At 41.2% G+C, this 18,835-nt stretch overlaps 3 protein-coding genes across 5 annotated transcripts; 1 reads left to right on the forward strand and 2 right to left on the reverse strand.

The window, feature by feature from the left end:
• Positions 1 to 1,255: 1,255 nt before the first annotated feature.
• Positions 1,256 to 7,340, forward strand: LOC129114350 (phospholipid scramblase 2). Its single transcript, XM_054626639.1, has 8 exons — positions 1,256 to 1,362; positions 1,468 to 1,583; positions 1,684 to 1,761; positions 1,883 to 2,075; positions 5,125 to 5,236; positions 5,324 to 5,423; positions 5,716 to 5,774; positions 6,022 to 7,340. The coding sequence occupies exons 1-8, from the start codon at positions 1,256 to 1,258 to the stop codon at positions 6,046 to 6,048; spliced, it is 792 nt and encodes a 263-aa protein (XP_054482614.1). The 3' UTR covers positions 6,049 to 7,340.
• A 117-nt stretch (positions 7,341 to 7,457) lies between these two features.
• eif4e2 (eukaryotic translation initiation factor 4E family member 2) lies at positions 7,458 to 11,065 on the reverse strand. 2 transcript variants are annotated; one of them, XM_054626630.1, is made up of 7 exons: positions 10,940 to 11,065; positions 10,018 to 10,129; positions 9,727 to 9,861; positions 8,724 to 8,828; positions 8,464 to 8,616; positions 8,233 to 8,369; positions 7,458 to 7,517 (listed from the first exon to the last, which is right to left on the reverse strand). In XM_054626630.1, exons 1-7 carry the CDS (start codon positions 10,957 to 10,959, stop codon positions 7,469 to 7,471), a joined length of 711 nt encoding a protein of 236 aa, XP_054482605.1. In that variant the 5' UTR covers positions 10,960 to 11,065; the 3' UTR covers positions 7,458 to 7,468. The 2 variants fall into 2 exon arrangements, with proteins under 2 accessions (XP_054482605.1, XP_054482607.1); XM_054626632.1 differs by having other exon boundaries at positions 8,229 to 8,369.
• A 1,123-nt stretch (positions 11,066 to 12,188) lies between these two features.
• On the reverse strand, positions 12,189 to 18,369 carry capn10 (calpain 10). Of its 2 annotated transcripts, XM_054626628.1 has the most exons (13): positions 18,050 to 18,369; positions 17,321 to 17,575; positions 16,769 to 16,900; positions 16,373 to 16,569; positions 15,997 to 16,220; positions 15,773 to 15,914; positions 15,354 to 15,520; positions 15,002 to 15,258; positions 14,715 to 14,917; positions 13,614 to 13,869; positions 13,020 to 13,213; positions 12,852 to 12,897; positions 12,189 to 12,320 (listed from the first exon to the last, which is right to left on the reverse strand). In XM_054626628.1, exons 2-13 carry the CDS (start codon positions 17,462 to 17,464, stop codon positions 12,291 to 12,293), a joined length of 1,992 nt encoding a protein of 663 aa, XP_054482603.1. In that variant the 5' UTR covers positions 17,465 to 17,575; positions 18,050 to 18,369; the 3' UTR covers positions 12,189 to 12,290. The 2 variants fall into 2 exon arrangements, with proteins under 2 accessions (XP_054482603.1, XP_054482604.1); XM_054626629.1 differs by lacking the exon at positions 12,189 to 12,320 and having other exon boundaries at positions 12,862 to 12,893.
• Between the last annotated feature and the right edge of the window lie 466 nt (positions 18,370 to 18,835).

Raw genomic sequence — 18,835 nt, forward strand, 5'->3', positions numbered from 1 at the left:
CTTAACTTTGCTGTTTTGTTTTGTGTTTGAAGGCATATCGTCACTAATAACGGCTACTGCAACGTCACTGGGTCATTTTTTAAATAATTTCCAGCCATCTGTATTAATTTACATGTCATGAAGGAGCAACTGTATCCTTCCTTCCAGCATCGTACAGACTATCCTCAGCCTCTCATGTCCATCTGATGGCTGAATTGTGGTAGTGCACTCATCTTTAAGGCACTTGCTTTCAATGCAGGCCAAATAGAACAACCGTTTATTGTTTTCTTAGAATGAGAACAAATATAAAGGACTGATTTTCTTTTTAAACAAAGCCAAAAATGTTGGAAGATGGAATTAATGCATAGAGTTTTACAATTATCTGAAAAAAATCAAATGGCACTGATGGTATGTAAATGTACCCAAATTGACAATTTGGAAATTCTGCCTTAACATGCCTTAACAGACTTAAACCTCTCCAACTTTGCTCTGCTTCATTTTATTCGTATCAGTCTGAAAATGTTCAAAGGTAATATTAAGATGTTGTGGTATGGTGTGCTAGGGGTTTTGGGATGCTCTGCATCATACCAAAGGGATATTTATTCTAAAAGTGTACAAGTTTGTTACATATCTCTGAATCCATCGGATATCAATCTGACGAAGGATAAGCCTCTTGGGGCGAGTGCCAAGACTTCGTTTTCAGTGCACCGCCCATTGTTTACAGTCTGATCAGCAACTTCAGATGCAAGACTGAAGTTGGAGTTAAATTTCAACTGACTTATTTCACAAGTAGCCATACAAGATTGTATTTCGGCCAATGCCTTCTGCCTCTTTTGCTCTCCACAAAGACTGTTTACCCACTTTAAATGAAAGCCTTCTTGAACATTATTGGTCCATACTACTCTGACTACAAACGGAAACCAGAGTGATTCCAATGTTTCTTTCCGATTCAACAAGATCTTGCAGTTGCAGTGATACACTCAATTAATTTGGGGCATATAACTTAACGAGCAGGGGCCCTAGCCAGAGGCCTACTGTTTAAGAGGTTATTAATGAGGACAAATACTGTCAATTTACAAAAAAAAAATTATATAACTGAAAATATCCTGGTGAATTGCATTGCACCATTCTGGAACCTAAATAATTGCATCCAAACCTAAACAAGGGACATCTGACCTTGGTCTCAAACACACCTTTGGCACAAGATGATGTTTGTCTGACTGTTTGTCATTCTAATGTCATTGCTGAGTTCCACATATATTTTCAGTTTTACACCATGTCGGCAGTGACCAATCAGCCTCTTCCCTTTGGACAACTGGAGCGAGAGAAGCACATCCAGATGATCTTCAGAGCTTTCCACAACAGCTGTGGGCCTTCATGTGAGTGCCACACTCACTCACTTGGACAAGAACTGCAGAAAACGCCTCCCGACTGGGAATCTGATGAGCAACTAATAGTGCTGTCTCCTGGGAAGAAGATGGAGAACAGCTTCAAACCTCCACCAGGTAGAGTGAGCCAGCCAGGAGATGCAGCAGGATCACACTTTATGTCTTCGCTGGAAACAGTCAGTCAAATAGATATCATTGCCAGACCAGAGCTGCAAGGTGAGTATCAGGGATTACTTCTTTGTATTTGTGTGTAAAAGGGAACTCTTGCAGTGCAGAGATTTGTCTGTTTTAAAAAACTGATGCTTCGTCATTGTAGGTCCACAGTGTGTTCCTAGGAGGATCTACAGCATCACCACAGGAAGCAGCAGGTCACAGTTATTTGTGGCTGTAGAAGGTACTGGTCGCTGTTCAACAAAGTGTCCTAACATTAACATGCATTTTATATAAAGAGAGAGTGAGTTATAATGTGTTTTCAATGTATTCTCAGTCTCTCCTTGATCTCTTCCTCTTGTCAGAGAGTTCCTGTGTTTGCCTCCAGTGTTGCGGTCCAGCTCGGGCCTGTTCCTTGCAGGGCTTTGACTGTCAGGGCCGGCAGGTGTTTTATTTTGAAAGGCCCCTCAGGGTGGATGCCTGCTGCCTCGGCTGCTGCCTGATGGAGATGAGGGCCTACACACCTCAAAAACATCTCATTGGCACAGTATGTCAGAGGTAGGATGGTCTCATCTGTTTCTATTGCTTTTGTCTAGCTTGAAAAGTGGTGAAAAGTAAATTTGATCCAGTACACTACTTTAATAAATGTAGAGTAGGTCTATTTTATTCAATGTCACTTTAGACTTCTCCATTCTATGTTTTTCTCTATATTTACTAGATTATTTACTACAGATTTTACATGTTAAACACAAGATTAGCATAAAAAATATGGTGCATTGTTTTTAATTAAACTATCCAGCAAAGTGGTTAAAATGAACTATTTCAATATTAATGCATGAATAATAATAATATTTAAATAAAATATATCAATATATTTGTAAATATATACAAATATATTTTTAGAAATATCCCACATAACATATAAATAATACATAATTTAACTTTTGATACTTTGATACAATTTGCTGCTAATACTTCTGTACTTTAGTTTAGAAGTAACTTTAGATCTTCCATGCAGGTACTTTGCTTGTTTTTTTATATTGTGATATTAATAAGTTTACTTAAGTAAAGGATGTGAGTACTGTTTCCACAACTGGAATTAGACTTGAAAGTTTACCTGTCATACTGTAATCATTGTAGTGAAAATTGTTTTCAATGAGATTTACAAAACAAGATTTTAATGACGTATTCATCAAACACCCTCAAATAAAGGATCAGTTCACCCAAAGTACAAAAAGGCAGACAATATCTTAGTTACCTACTAGCAGAGGTGGAACGAATATTGTACTCAAGTAAAAGCACTTAAATCGAAATAAGTACAAATAAAAAGAAGTAATTTAAAACGTACTAGTAAAAGTCACTGAGGTACATTAAACTCATATGATGATATGATACTACTGGTACATTACAGAACATATTAAGGCTTCAAAATAGACTGCATTGAATGTCAACTTATACACAAGTGGAGTAACATCAGCAACAAGAGCCTTTGTGCCCAAACAAACAGATGGGCTGAAAACTGATTATCAATTATATAAATATCCAGCTGCTTTTCCTCTTTGTAGCCAGACAAAAATTAACCAGAGAAGAGAAAAAACAAAAATGATCAACAATAAATGAAAGTAGCCATGGACACAACAGGCGCTTAAAACTTATTTTAGAATAAACAAACACATTAAGGACATGTAAATGTAGCCGAGAGTTACTTGTGCCTGTACTTTATGAAGGTAATAAACTGCACAAATGGGAACAACTTTATTACTCCAACATTGATAACAATAGTGCATCAGGGCTTCACTACTTTCCTTCAACCCTCACAAAAAAAAACGACAGAAACACACACTAGATAACTGATCATCTGAGGAAACTCAAAGTGCATTTAGAGGCTTTAAGAGGCCACTCCGCAAAACGTCCACCATGAGCAGCCGAAGCCATTAACGCTCATATTACAGCAAATGAGAGGACGCACAGTTGTTAACACGCAACGCTGCGAACGTACGCAACTGTGTTGCTAGGCAACTCAGTAGTTTTTGCCATTTTCATTCGGGGAGTTCAGCAGCACTCACCCGTCTGAAGAGCACCCAGTGAAGTCCTCCACAAGCTGCTCCAGGTTCAACTTCTCACTAGTTGTTCCTCAAAGCCAAATATAAAAGCCCACTCCGCCTATGTTCCAGTAGAAGCGTTCTAGCCAGGTGCTGCATTAAAAAATATGCAACATTTATGACTATGGTAAAATGCTTATTACTACCACACACCCCTCATGTGTTCGTTAATCTGATTGTGCTCGAAGTGCTTGAACTCAGCCCGTGAACGCAAACATTTGCACGGTGTTATTTCACGAGTGTCGTCACTCTGGACTGGTGAACACAGAGCTCTGCACTTGAGTCATCTATTTTCCTCTGCTAATTTTCACGCAGTTTCTCAGGACTTTTTATGTGACTTTTGTTCTTCGTTTTTAAAGGATTAATAATAAAAATAAAACAGTATGCTACTCAAGTTAAAGTAAAATTACTCAAAAAAAAAAAAGGACTCAAGTATACAAAAAAATGACTTCGTTACAATAACGAGAGTATGTAATTTGTAATTTTCATTCTTTCCTCTCGATGCTTTTGGTTTGTTGTTCTGACCATTTGACCAAGCTTTGAGTTCTCTGAGATTTGTGGCGCTATTAGAAATACAGTGGAGGTGAAGGGGTTTTATTTGTGGCATTTACAGAATAAATAAAAAAAAACTGTGATAGCTTCATTCTACTTTTCTATCAAAGAATCAAAATTGTCCCTATAAAAAAAACATTGACATTACTGTGGGTTAACCAGAGTGACTAGATGTTAATAACGTTTTTATGGACAGATGTGTTGCTTTTACATTTAAAAATGTTTTTTTTGTCAATTGGGTGAATTAACCTTTGACCCCCACCTTCGGAAAACTGTTCCAGCAATCTTAACACTTTACATTCTCAGACTGAACAACTTGTAATGTGAGCCTTTTTCCATGTCACTCCCAGCCTCTGGCCACCCTGAACCACTGTAGATGCCTTAGCCCGTCTGTAAATAGCAGTGAGAGCTTTTACGGTCCCACCCAGCCGGGTCGTGGTCTAAACCTGGGAGACTTAATGCACAAAGCAGCTGCTTGCACAGAGACAGTGGCATCCTTCCTAATGGGAATGTTGGCTAATGGGAGGAATGGAAACAAGTCTCTGGTAGTCAAACCAAAAATACTTTCTTCTTCATTTGGCCTAAATCATACTCCAGGGTTAGCTCGGGTGACTTTGTGGTCAAATTTAGAGTTTTCCAGAAGCAACACTCTATGAGGTTGTCCCCAATTAAGACTCATCTGGCCGAGGTTTCACTGACCAGATATTTTCTTGGAATAAATATTCTCTCAGCTGTGCTTGAATAAAGCATGGCCCAGATTGAACTCTTATGACACCAAGCAAACAATGGTGTTGGTGCTTCAGAATCATGACAGCTGAAAATGTGATCAACCAAGCATCAAGGCCGGGCTGCGCCAGTGTGTGAAGTGCTGGCCAGTGTATCTGCCAGGTTGCTTATTGCATGATTATGCAAGGAAATGTGGAGTTTTGTGTGATGGCTGACTGTGTTTTCAGGTGGAGCATGTTCACCCCTCTCCTGGAGGTGTGTGGGTCAGAGGGAGCATCGGCCATCAGGATCCAGGGCTCCTGCTGTCCATACCGCTGCTTCTCCAACCAGCAATTCCAGGTAGAAACATTAAGCAACCCAAAATAATACATGTGCTTCTACAAGTTTGTTTCAAATCAGTATTTCTGGCTTTTGCTCATACACCAGATTATCTCCAACATTGGTGAGAAAGTGGGCACAATATGGAAGAAATGGCCTGGCTTCAATGTGGAACATAACATGGACCACGAACATTTTGGATTGGAGGGTGAGAATGTTTTTTAATTCCTCATGAAGTCGTCCCAAAACTTCTCCTGACAAGTTCAAAGATCAAAACAAAGCAGAGTTGAATTGGATTTAATTAACAAATATTGAAAACATGACATTTTACTTTTCACTTAGCTTTCTCATTAGTTTCTGTTGTGCAAATGAAAATTAGCATGTAAACAATGAGTAGTGAAAAAGTGGTTCTCAATTTGGCTGTAATCATGGCACCCCATAGTTTGGAAACCACTGTCACAACGCATTTTAAATCTAATTTTAATGTCACTTTTCCACAGTGCCACTGAATATGGAATCACATACTAAACTGCTTCTGCTCGCAGCCACTTTTTTGTTGGTAAGCATGATAATTGCTACTATCACTGTTGCTGCTGTATTTTGTTGTGTTTAAATATGCCAGAAAAGACAGCAGAGGTATAATTAGTGAAACTAAAGATGGCTAAATCCCATTAAGCGGTTTAGTTTCAGGGCTCTGCTATTGTGTGTGCTACAGTCATCGTTTACTGGATTACTTTATGTCTGCTGTGAAAAAGGCATTTCTAATTAAATCCACTCACTGATCAACTCATCTGTTTTCTCTACAGAATTATATGTTCTTTGAAATGAGCTGATCAATGAAAAGGATCAATACGAGTAAAACTGACGTCAATGAAAGTGGTCTACAAAAATGAAGCGCACCAGCCAAGTCAGTACATGGAACAATAAACCCCATCAGTGAATTGTATTTTTAAGAAAACCATTGAAACATCAGCCACAACTTCAATGTATGAAAGAAAATGACATGGAACACGCTTTAGCAGCAGATGCATAATTGACATTTATTGCTATAATCCATCAGGTGTATATCCAATAGTGTCACCTCACTGTTGACACACACACACCTGCACCCATCATCGCACCACCAACACACGGGCAGCATTAACAGTTTTTCAACAAACTATAGGCGATTCTTTGACATGATTCCCAAAAATGCTCCAGAGGAATTGATAGAAACTGTAACAGACCCTGACTGTGGGCCCAGTTTCATTTATTTTAATACAAAATGCAAAAGGAGTGAAGGTCAGTGTTTCATGACTCCTATACACATTTGTTGAGGACATTAAAGCAGAGCCCATCGCTTGGATTCTTTCAAGGCGGGATAAAACCAAAAACAGACAGAAGGGAAAACTGGTTCGGGTCAGGCTCGAGGCCAGGCACAGTGATTTAGGCAGCTTGGCAGTCCATTCTTAAGATGCCATGTCATACAAACGTCTGCCCAACACAGGATGGTCCTCATCCTTTGGGATTCAACTTCCAAGTCAAAGATGGAGAATCATCGCTGATTCAGTAAAGTGATCTTTGAAGTGGACTGTATTTACAAATATATCGTACACAATAATAGTTATCATTCTAGTTCCAAATGACCAGAGATTGTAGTTAAAATACAGCACTGTAATAAAATAACATCTACCTGCAACCCTGTTTGAGTCCCAATAAAACAGATTAACAGAGGTTAATTTTAAAACAGCAGGAGGTGTAATGTTATGTAATGCAATAAAATCAGATCTAGTACTATAACACATTGGTTTTGTTGTGTTTTGTCAAGTACACTTTGTCAACTGCTAATGACCAGATCAGCAAACACAAGTCACATGGCCTCCCTCTGGTGGCAAGCTAACAGCTGTTACAACTTGCATTAAAATGAAATTGGAGGCTTTGTTCTTCTCTGGTTGATTAAAAATAACGCATATTTCTCTCTTCGGATTGGTTCAGTTTTCTGTTTCATTTTTTCAATTTGACGCAAAGAAGGAATGGTGTTCTTGCCTCCTGACTTTTGCTCCGTCTTCATGTTAAACAGTGACAATCCACATCGAAGAATCCTTCCCGGGACTCGTCAGCCTCCAGCACATCACATATACACACACCTACACACCACAAACAGAGAAAAACATCATTAGCAAGAGAAAAAGTACATAAGACAGAGTTATTTATTTAACTTTAAATCAATGTAGCAACAGCTCTTACTCTTGCAGAGGTTGTCTGTGTGAGGGGCTAACGTCCGCCACTAGCATTCACCAGTCCATGGAAGTCTTCCCATGCTCTGTATACAAAGGATGCAGCACATCATCATTCAAAATAAACAAACCGTTTGGATATTTAGGCCTTTTCTATAGGGAGAATCACAATCACAAACTTAACTAGAATTAATTTAGATCCAAAGTACGTGAAACATGGTAGAGTTACACACAAGGTTGTATTTTACTTGATTGTCTTTTATAACATATGCTCAAACAAGTAATGGGAAAACAGAAAAACAGATTCGTCTGTTTTTATAGTTGGTAGTCTTGTAATGAAGGCATTTAATTAATAAGTCAAAGAAAAGTAATTATACTACAAAGTAACGCTGGAACTAACAATCGATTATAAGGTTGACTACTTTCTAACTTAAATGTTTCATCTTTCAAATGTCAGAAAATAATAAAATAAATATCATTATTTTTCAGAGTCCAATTTTACATCTTGATATTGCTGGTTTTTTTTAACCAATAGTCCAAAACATATTAAAATAAGAATCAGCAAACGTTGATTAGATAAAAAAAATTGAAATCATCACAATCTTCCGACAGATTTGTGAGAAACATTCACACTGTTTTATATCGTCCTGTTCTTTAAAGCAACACTAATACATTATAGCATGTAAATAACTGTAATCCCAACAGAAATATGAGAAGCTGTAATTTGTGAGCATGCACTGATCTATGATTGTGAGAGAGAGAGAGAGAGAGAGAAATAATAAAACGATGAGACATACATACTTAATGCTGTCTGTGTGAGTCTTGTACTCCATGATGGTGTTGGGAGGCAGGTTGAGCACTCGGCGCAGGGTGTCTCTGATACGGGCAGTGGTTGCTTGGTCGCTAGCTGTTTTGTTCCAGATGGAGATGATGTCCTCCTGGAGAAAAGAAGCAGAGAAGGTATGCATGAGTAAACTGAAGTAAGCAGTGTGTGACTAGGTACAACAGTTGTGTGTGTGTCTGTGGGTTTACCTGGAAGCGTACCGACACCACAGCCCCACAGATCTCCTCTCCAACCATGAACTGCTCCCCGAGCATGGCCAGGATCAGGTTCTCCCAGCAACGGGAGGCCAGGCCTTTCCTCAGACGGATAATCCACTTCCCACCCATCTTATTGGCATCATCCTAAAAACAATATGCAGGGTGTCAAAGAGGGCTTTTCATGTATAAAATTAAATAAATATAGTTTATTTCCAGATACGGTCTTAAGTGTACAAGATCTCAGTACTCACCTCCCACATGGGTTTAATACCCTCCTTGAAGAGGTGGAAGTCACTATGGCCTGTCAGATCACCTGGCCGGATCATGTGACTATAGAAACGCCAGAACTGCTCCACCTTGGGAAGGACAACAAATGTTTATATAAAAACGAGTCAGCATAACCTCCCTCCATATCTAGTGTATGCCCGGATGTGCAAAATACCCAGTGGGAATTGGGGGGGGGGTCCCCCTACCTAGTGCTCCAGTGTTGTGCTGTAGTCTTAGACCGGCCCAATGCACAACAATATTTCATATATGCCAATGCAATCAAGTATGATAGATACTCTTTGCACACACCTCACCAAGGCTTAAACCGTTAACAATAAGGCCACTCACACAACTACAACACTAGAAAAACACGCAACAGCTATGGCCTCTAACAGAATCCTCACTGCCTCTCTTTCTAACCCCACACACAAGCGCATGTGTGTCGCTGTAAAACATTTCACCTTATGCTCAGCAGCAGCAGCTACATAACTCTTTCACAATTCAGTCACAGCACATAGGCTAGGGATCAAATTATATTCTATCTTACCTTAAAAAGGAATGGACCACAGAGGCCTTGGGTTAAGGTTCCCGATTTGATGAGTACTGGGTCTGTACTTTTAACCCAGTGTAACCATGATGTCAGAGCAGAAAAAAACCCCACGGCTTTTCAGGTTGTTCAGGGTAAGGTTTTTTTTTTTTTAAACTATACAACATTTGCATTGCAGACCATTTGCAACAGCACCACTTATGTAAATAGGCCTTACTAGAAACAACTGGGTATTCAGCAACATTTCTGTATTCACATTTGTGAATAAATAGTTTGAAATTGAACACTGCTGGACATATTCAGCTTTGAAAAGACATTTGAGTGACAAATATTTTTTCAGAGAACCCCCCAAAATTGTGCTATTGAGGCTTTCAGAGAGTCTCCCCTGTAGTTGGCACACTGGCATGCCCCATCTACAGAAGTCACGTGGAGCGACTTACCGAGGCGAAGCTGCCAATCTGTTTAATGTTCTGCTCGTAGCTCTGAGTACTGGCTGGTCTCCCTGGGGTGCGTCTGGAGTACCAGAAGGTGTAGTTGTATTGAAGAGGGTGCTCTCCTGCCCCTGGCACCACCATCTGCAGAATAAAAGAATGTGATCGAGCCATTTAATTTACCTTAACACACACACACACACACACACACACACACACACACACACACACACACACACACACACACACACACACACACACACACACACACACAAACACAAACACTTCTTATAGCCTGACCTTTCTCTTGGAGGTGTTCTGGTCCTTGTCCTCGTCTTCAGTTTTTTCCTTCTCACTGTCTTTCGGTGAGCCTTGGTCCTGGTCGTGGTCTCCACTGTCATCGTCTTTCAGACTGGAATTGATGGGAAACATGGGCAGCAAAAATAAAAACCTGTGTGTCATGCACTGACTTCATTTGAACTAAGAATGACTTACTACACTGTTGACAAGTAATGAGGTACAATGAGGTACAAGCTTAAAAAAAAAGATGTCTAAAACAACAGAAAGATAGTTTCATTTTTGTTTAAACTGAGGCGTAACCATGAGGTGTTGAGTCAACTCTAGTGGTGCAAGTTTGTGTTGCTGTTGAAGTATACTGTGTTTTAGTGACAGGTATTTCTGATATTAAGTATCCCCTCATTGGTATAAAGATTGGAAACACTGCACAAATGTGGATTGTTTATCATGCACACGTACACACCTGTACTTAATCTACTCTGCTCATGAATATCCTCGAACACATGGTTAGCTATCAGCCCGTACTTTAGGGCCACGCGAGTCTAGTTTGAACCCAGACTGCACGCACGATTCACCGCCTCTCAACAACTACCACACCGAGGAGTCAGGGCCTGTCTGCCTTCCGCAATGCTAAGCTACGGCTAACAACACAGCACAGTACCATTATAAAACGCTATGTAATCTGTGTTTTTATTCCCCTTCGTTTTTAAATCCACGTGTGTGTGCATGGACCTCGCTCTCATGTGGGTTTATAAGCCTGAAGTTACACAGAGCATGCAGGACCATGCAATAAAGCTGACACACCTCTCTTTTTTTTTTTACACGCAGCAGCTTTTTAATCAAAGTCACTCTCCCACGTAAATGTACAGACACGACGGGGGCCCACTCTCTGGCAGACACCCCACATAAACTTTTGGTTACTCACGCGTCAAATTTGTTGTTCATTATTTTCTAGGTGGGAGCCTTCCGGAGTCCGACCACAGTCTCCTAAATTCCGCAGGAACAGTAGCGAGCACAGCAGACACACGTGGACGCGCACGTACTATATTGGTCGTTGTGATGAACGTGGGGCTGACAAATAGCCTTCCTCGGTTTTTGACCAAATTTATTAATTTATACTCAGTGGAAACATGCAAACTCCAAATGTATACAAATATAAAAGCCAGAATCACATCAACATATGCGACATATCAGCACCAACTTATCTTTTAACATTTTATTCATCATGTCTCTGTTCAAACCATAATAAATACACATCACTGTACCACTCTAATCAGTTAATTATAGCTTAGTAAAAGTCTGTTAACACTGGGTCTAATGAATAATCGGAAACCCTGTGACTTCGACACAGACATGGCTACGAGCAGGCAGACACACCACCACACATGCAGCCAACAAGGGCTGGCGGCTTCTTTTCATGAACCGGCCTCCTCTGATGTGCCACATCCCTCCTTTCATCCCTTCCATCCATCCGCTTGTGATCTGTTCTTGCGGCAACTTCAAACCATGGCTCCGTTCAGGTCCAGGCAGAGCTGTGAACCGAGTCTGGGGCGACAAAAGGGGAGCTGGGGGGTGAGGATGGAGTCAGGAACAAAGTGGACCTCTTTGGGTCCGGCCTGACTTCAGTGTTAATCCAAATGGTGAGTGTATTTGGGAATGAGGACTGAGAAAACACTGTCTGTGTCTTGAGACAAACAATACAGGCTAGGTAAGGAGCAGAGTGTTTGGGGGTGAGGGAGTGGAGGATGGCTCTGGCATGGTATGGCACGTTATGGTGTGGTGTGGTTTGGTTGGCTCTGCTGTCAGAGACCATCCCCTCGCCCCTTGCTCCCTGTGCCTCTGTGAGGACCTTCATGAGAGGGCCCTTTGTTCCAGGCCGGCAGGCGCACCAGTGAGTGAATGAGCAAGAGCAGCGGCGGCCCTCTTCAATTGCGGCTGTTTGTTTACACCACCCAGTCCCGTCATACTTCATTAGCAGCCCAGCCCACCGACAACCTCTGATGTCCTAATCGCCGATGAGTGTGTGGCTGCCCATCAGCCCTGAGCCTCAGCGGTTCAGAATAAAAGGGTTTCCAGGATTCCCGACACACACATTCCCACTAAAGCGGCCTGCCTGCCTGCCTTCTCAGCCACTAGTGGTACAAATACACACACATACATGCACACACACACAGCCTCCGTGGTGAGGCTGGATGGGAGGACTGGTTGTTTCATCATGTGCCAAGAGGCACCGTGAGGTGAGCCGACATCAGTGGAGCAGCAACTGTCCCAGAGAACTAGCTTTGCATCACAGAGATGTGAGAGATCTGCCGCCCAGAAAGAGACAAAAGCAAGATAGAGCGATTATTCAGTGCAGCCATCCTTTGAACACAATCATAGACTTTAAAATGTAGCTTTAAGATAGGAATCAGGGAGTTTCTACCCCTGAAATGTCCTGGAGGCAGGGCTAGCTGTCTAGCTACTGTGCCTCCTCATCCTATCATCAAACTTCCAAAATATATATCCATGTCCAGGCCAGAAATGTGTAGAAGCTATTGATTCATTTTTGATTGAATGTTTTTGATTAATGGTTTAAAATGTTTGTCTATTTGGTTGGTTACTTCTGTTTTGGAAGATAAATGTGCAACATCCTTTAGCGATCTATGTGTCCATCTCTTATATGGTGACGGATAAAGATTCTGCTTTATTTTACAGTACAAAGGTTATGTTTATACAGAGCCTTTAAATCGCCATGATGAGCGCCCCGTACAAATAAAGAAAATTTATCAGCTAGTGTTGCCAAGTTGTTTTTTCCACATTTAGTCCTGCACAATAATGAGTTACTTCAATTAACTGACCTCCTGAATGGCTCTTCCCAGTCTCTCCTGGCTTTTCACCACCTTCCTGAAAGAGACACACATCCATTTTTATTTCTGACAATGATAATAATAACAACAACAATAATAACAAGATAAGTCACGACTTTAGCTGTGTTATCACGTTCTAATGACAAGAAGAGAGCCAACCTGTGTACTCTGCGAGCCAGGCTGAGGGTGAAGTTTGCTGAGCAGTCAGGCTGATAGGTGGACGGCACTATGGTGTAGGCTCCGGGAGAAAGACTGCAGGACAGACTGACATCTTGGGTGTAGCAGTGAGGGACACAACTGGCTGCAGGATCCTTGTCCCTTTGTAATGTTTGCTCAGATTCCCCTTCTAGAAACTGGATGCAAAGTAAATATCAAAATGCTCAGATGCTGTATAATTACATCCATTCGTTATTTTACTTTAACATAAAATGTATTAAAAAAACAAGTTATATTTAAAAGAAAAATCTTTACAACAGGGGTAGTGTTTGCAAAGTCAGCAAAAATGTAAGATATCTGTATTATTATCAAAATTAATTTAGATAAAAATAAACACAAATAATTTCTCTTATTTTATTTTTTTTAACTGTTTTTAATTGTGTGTCATTAATACAAATGCAATTTATTTGTTGAGCTCACCCTGGCACTTTCACATAGATTTTTCTTAAAACGTTAACAAATGAGGGGAATGTACACAGAGGTGAATGGCCCGTACTTCGACATGACACTGGTATTCTCCCTTTTAGTTCAACTGACCTCATAAATGTGAAAGCCGATAGGGTGAAAGTCAGTGTCTGGGCGGCTCTGGTGCAGGGTAATCCTGACATTAACTCCTGATGTCACTGCTGACTCATCACACACTGTAAAAGGGAAGCAGGGGTTCTGCCAGTGAGACAGGAAATTCCTGCTTCCTCCGGCTGTCCTTCCCTCCACCCACGAGCCTCGGAAGTAACTGGTCTCCCAATCTCCACCTGTTGTCAATGGCAGTGAAGGTGCTGGGCTTTTCAGGGCACTGAGGAGGAAATCAACATTGTCATTTCAGGAAATTGAATCACAGCATGTCACATGGAAGTAGGGAAATGCTTGTTCTTTTTTTAAATGTGTGCGGTAACAAACTGACCAGCAGATGTCACTATTAACTTGCTGTCATTGATTTTATGGGAAGTTATGAAGTAAGAAAGTCTCTGTCTGTGTGTTTCATTTGATTTCAACAACCATTCATCCAATGGACTTGCTGAGAACCCAAGAATGTGCAGTGTCAAGCGTGAGCTCTTGAGATTTACAGGATAAATGTATTAGAAGTGCATTTGGTACAAACTGTGTGGTGTATTGAGAGGTGACCACAGAGAAGCATGCTGGGTATAGCTCACTCTCCGTAGCGCACAACCTTCTCCCTCTGTGTGTGTTTAGGTGTTTTGTAATCAGAGCTTCTCTGTGTTATGTTTATATAGCCAGGATGGCTGTGCGCTCCTTTTAATGCTTGTAGGTGTATGACAGCGGACCCCACTGGCTAGCTCGTGGCCAATAGATATGATCTGCAGTTATGCTTTCATTTGGGAAGAGATATTAAAAATGTGTGAAATGTAACCTATCGTTTAACAATTTCTGTTCAGTTCTCAAATCAATTTTACTGATTTCTGAGAGTTATTTCTTAATTTTTGCGAACCAATTGGGTTTTTTTTTCCCTCTCCATGACCACTTTTTAACTACATCTTCTGTACATATTTCTAAAAGTACCATAACTATCTCTTTGACCTCTAAGTTCAAACTTTAATGTGGATTTTGACATGTTTCCCGAGATGTTTACATTGATAAGATGAGCTTGTTGACTTTTACCATCTATAAACTGGTCCTTACCTGAGGGATGTGGAAGAGGAGGAAAAGGCCCTGATGAGGAAGCGGGCCTCAGCTCTTGGCTGGTAGGTGCTGGGGATCAGCAGGTAGTATCCAGGCTCCAGCTGCTCATGGAGAACCACCTCTCTCTCGTAGGCATGGCAGTGAGTGGAAGCACAAGGAGGTTTGTTCAACATCCGGCTCAGATTAAAACGCCTTTTCTCCACCTGTTGACAGAAAAACGTGAGTGAAATGATGTAAAGACATAAAAACATTTTGGTTTTTTCCCCCCTATAAGTGATAGCACAGACCTTCCACATGTGTAGAGCAATAGCCTGGTAGTGCTGGTGTGTTGTGTTCTTGCTATCCTCGAGTGCCGTTTGTAGGCATTGCTCTGTGTTTCTCCACTTTCTATGCTGTAGCAGGGACACCACCACCTCTCCTCTCTCACACACTTTGAGCCAAAACTTTGGGTTGTTGCTGTAGCTACTGCTGTTTCGGCTGCCCCCAGCTGAGTGCCCTTTCATCCACTGGCCGGCCAGCTGATAGTTGTGTGTCAGCAGATTTCCTGTCGGAGAGGAGCGTTGTGAGGTTTTAAAAGGGCCGACAAAAACGTCACAGTCAGGGATTTTAAAACATTCTTTAGCAAATTAAGGGAATTACCAGTATAGATGCTCTTTAGGTGCCCTTCATCGCTGATGGGGTAGCCCACTGTGACATCATCAAACTGCGACAGAAATTCGGTTTCATCCAACCAGAACTCGCCCTCCGCAACCCTGGCTTGTAGATCCAAAGCAGAAACTGGGTCGACAGAACTCCAACCCAAACCACTGCAGACAAAGAGGTAGACTGAGTGACTGCAGACTTCAGACTTGATCAGATAAACAGTTATTTATCTAGTAAGGTTTGATGTTGTAGACCATCTCCCATTAAGAATTCCGCTCACAACCATTAATATACGATCATTCACTAACACTTTGAGATACAATTACATTGTCAATGCAGAGGTCATACACACGGCAATAACTGTGCTCATCTCATAGTCTTGACAATGACACACATAAGCAGACACACATGCCTACCTCTCCACCCAGGCCCCTCCCCAGCAGCATCTTCCCCAGGGGTTTTTGATCCTGACCAGCAGTACTTTGCTCCCTGAAACCGTCTGCACATCCAACCACTCCATGACGGTCAGCGCATGGTACTGACCCAGCTCACTGGCACCTACAACAGTCATCGAGGTCATCAGGTGATGTGACACAGGATCAAAATCACTTGTATCTGCAAGAAAACACTTCTTTCTGACCTCCAGGGCCACTGTGAGTGGAGCAGCTAACCGCACACTCGTCTTTCACTGGATACAGAAGGTTCAGGTCCAAGCTTCTGCCCCTGACCTGGTCGCTGTCCTGTTCTGGTCTCTGCTCCTCTTCTGCCTCTCTCAAGCTCCAGTGTTCAGCCAGGCCCCCGGTCAGATCCACCAGGGCCTCGGACACCTGACCTGCCCAAAGTCGCTCATATGAACCATGAAGCCTGAAGAGGAAGGAAGGGACACGAATTGGGATTTCAAAACGTCACTAAACATGTGGTTGGGATTTTTTTTACAAGGTTCATAGTGTTGTTCATAGCAGGTTAAACTGAGATTAAACCGGGAGATAAGATGGGAAATTCCACAGGTTACTTACTTGGCATAGGCTTTCTCCAACAGGGCTACCCAAAAGGCAGTGGGGGAGTGGCAGCGTGAGAAACAGAGAGTAGAATTGATACAGGGCAGGCGGTCGTCGATGGTCACCTCTGTCCAGTGTCCCTGCTGCCAAAAACAAAACTGGAAGGAGCCCCTGTATCTGCTGTCATCCCACTGGGGCTGCTCTGGAGGCAACACCTACAGAGAGACACAGACTTAATCAACACAGCAGTTTAGGACACACAGCATGGTCATGACCTAAAAATTCAATACAATTGAGACTTATCACTGGGCCACTCTGCTGCCCAAAATTCACTTATCCAGATTCTGTACAAAGCCAGAGCTGTGGATCATACAAATCTATTAAATCTAAATGACAATAGAGTTTTTGCTCTACCTTGTTCAGTAGCCGTTTGTTCTTGAGCAAGAAGATGCAGGCACAGAGAAACCAGCAGTCTCCTAATAAGCCTTGTTTTGCATGACCCAGGCTGATGTTGTCAGGGAAGAGAGCTGGCGACTGGCAGATCTCCTGGAGGTGTTAAATAGACATAAATTGAGACAAGACTTGCAATAACCCTGGGATTTGTTTTATGGAGGTTAAAAAAATTAACGTGCAAAAATAAGTTGACAGAAGATGTCAACTTGGAGGTCAGGGCCTCATAAATATTGTTTGTAACACCAACAATTTGTCGGGTTGCAAGATGATAAAAGATGAAATAAAAAACATTTTAAAAGAAATTCGAGCGATTTAGTCTTTGTTTACATATATTTGCTTTTTGTGAAATGCTGATCACTACCATTGAACCTGTAAACACTCTTTCATAATCCAACTAACCACCTGATAAGGGGAATGTTTCTTTTGTTGAACAGATCAACCTGTGACAGGTCATGCAAGAACAGAAGGAATACACAGCGGCATTTCCCATTTCCTCTTGGCAATTGGTCTGACCTGTGGGCGTCGCCAGGAGATTTCACCCTGTAGCCTGGCGATGGGCGTGGAGCTGTCAGAGAACAGGGAGGTGTCGTCCGAGGGGAAGTCCTGGTCCTCAAACAGAGCCTCACCTTCACAATCTGCTCCACCAGCTTCTTTCATGGCTCCTGCTTCTTTTCAACCTGGATCCAAACCTGCCGGGTCAGTGGGTGAACCTCAGCCAGCTGTGACCATCCTCACGGCCTCCAAGGACATGTTACACATGCATTACAGCTAAAAACAAAAAAAGTTCATTTTTTCATTGTTTATTTGTGGTTTGGTGCAAAGATCACCAATAGAGAGCTGCAACTTGTTGTAGATGTAGGTAGTTTAACTCTATTTATCTGTGACTATAAAGTGACTGTTGGGTTTTGTTTGTTTGTTTGTTTGTTTGTTTGTTCCTTTCTACTTCTTGTTTGTGAATACTTGAAGTGTTTTATGTTATTTATGACAGAAAAAAATCACATAATCCACAAATATTAACATACATTATAAAATCTTTGTATGCATGTACAAAACAATGTGTTTTAGAGGGAAACATACTTTGGTTATTCCCCTACTTTAAGTGATGAGCACAAATTCATATATTATCTGTAATGACAGGGAAATATAAAAGAAAAGCTGCATGTATATGTCTCCAAACCAAACTGTAATGTTTTGAACATAGCAGGTAATTGTGTGGATCTCCTCTATGTTTCTGTTTCTCACCTTTCTCCTCTTCTAAGCATCTTTCCCCTCGTAGCATTCATTCTTCATGACAACACAGAGGCTAACCGTTAGCTCCAGCTAGCTTAAACTGCACACATGTAACATTGTATCTCCGCATCGCTTCATCTTATCGTGGTTTCACGGCCGTAACCATAGTAACAGCGGGTTTTGTACCCAAAAGCATGACAGATTTCCTTACGAATAACAGTTATAACCGAACCAGGCATATCATTCTTGCTGAGTATAAACACACGTAAAGTCTCTTCCGCTTGGACGTCCAGCAGTTCATTCATAAAGTGAATCCTTCCTGTGCAGCTGAACACGCCCGCCACCTACTGTCCGTACTGTGAATTACACAATTATTATTATTATTATTATTATTATTATTATTATTATTATTATTATTATTATTATTATTATTATTATTATTATTATTATTATTATTATTATTATCAGGCACATCTGGCTCAAACTAGTTCAGTGTTATATAACAGACCTGCAATACTTCCTTCCTTCATTATAATGTTAAGTTTTGTTGAAACTCAATTCAATTTCATGGTCATGTTGGAGGATGTAGTTATTGGTGTTGTGAATTGTATTGCATTATACATAATAATAATAATTATCAGCTTTATTGGTCATTGTACATACATATATATATGAAATTTAGCTTCTGAATTTAACCTATCCTTATGGAGCAGTAAGTGATACTAAGTTATGCTTCCAATATGTTGTCCTCCTCATTGTTTTTACTATCAGTGAGTGTAGACTAAATATGAGAAATAT

This window comes from Anoplopoma fimbria, chromosome 3 (genome assembly GCF_027596085.1).
Source record: "Anoplopoma fimbria isolate UVic2021 breed Golden Eagle Sablefish chromosome 3, Afim_UVic_2022, whole genome shotgun sequence".
Lineage (NCBI taxonomy): Eukaryota > Metazoa > Chordata > Actinopteri > Perciformes > Anoplopomatidae > Anoplopoma > Anoplopoma fimbria.

What these genes read in the sequence shown, in the direction of transcription:
- LOC129114350 (XM_054626639.1), top strand. Translation starts at nt 1,256, where the DNA reads ATGTCGGCAGTGACCAATCAGCCTCTTCCCTTTGGACAACTGGAGCGA. An exon ending in TCTCCAACCAGCAATTCCAG is followed by an intron (nt 5,237 to 5,323) that starts GTAGAAACATTA and finishes CTCATACACCAG; the next exon opens with ATTATCTCCAACATTGGTGA. An exon ending in CGAACATTTTGGATTGGAGG is followed by an intron (nt 5,424 to 5,715) that starts GTGAGAATGTTT and finishes ACTTTTCCACAG; the next exon opens with TGCCACTGAATATGGAATCA.
- eif4e2 (XM_054626630.1), bottom strand. Translation starts at nt 10,959, where the DNA reads ATGAACAACAAATTTGACGC. An exon ending in GTATTAAACCCATGTGGGAG is followed by an intron (nt 8,617 to 8,723) that starts GTGAGTACTGAG and finishes TATTGTTTTTAG; the next exon opens with GATGATGCCAATAAGATGGG. An exon ending in TGGTGTCGGTACGCTTCCAG is followed by an intron (nt 8,370 to 8,463) that starts GTAAACCCACAG and finishes TCTTTTCTCCAG; the next exon opens with GAGGACATCATCTCCATCTG.
- capn10 (XM_054626628.1), bottom strand. Translation starts at nt 17,464, where the DNA reads ATGAAAGAAGCTGGTGGAGCAGATTGTGAAGGTGAGGCTCTGTTTGAG. An exon ending in TCTCCTGGCGACGCCCACAG is followed by an intron (nt 16,901 to 17,320) that starts GTCAGACCAATT and finishes TAACACCTCCAG; the next exon opens with GAGATCTGCCAGTCGCCAGC. An exon ending in GGAGGGGCCTGGGTGGAGAG is followed by an intron (nt 15,521 to 15,772) that starts GTAGGCATGTGT and finishes CTTTGTCTGCAG; the next exon opens with TGGTTTGGGTTGGAGTTCTG.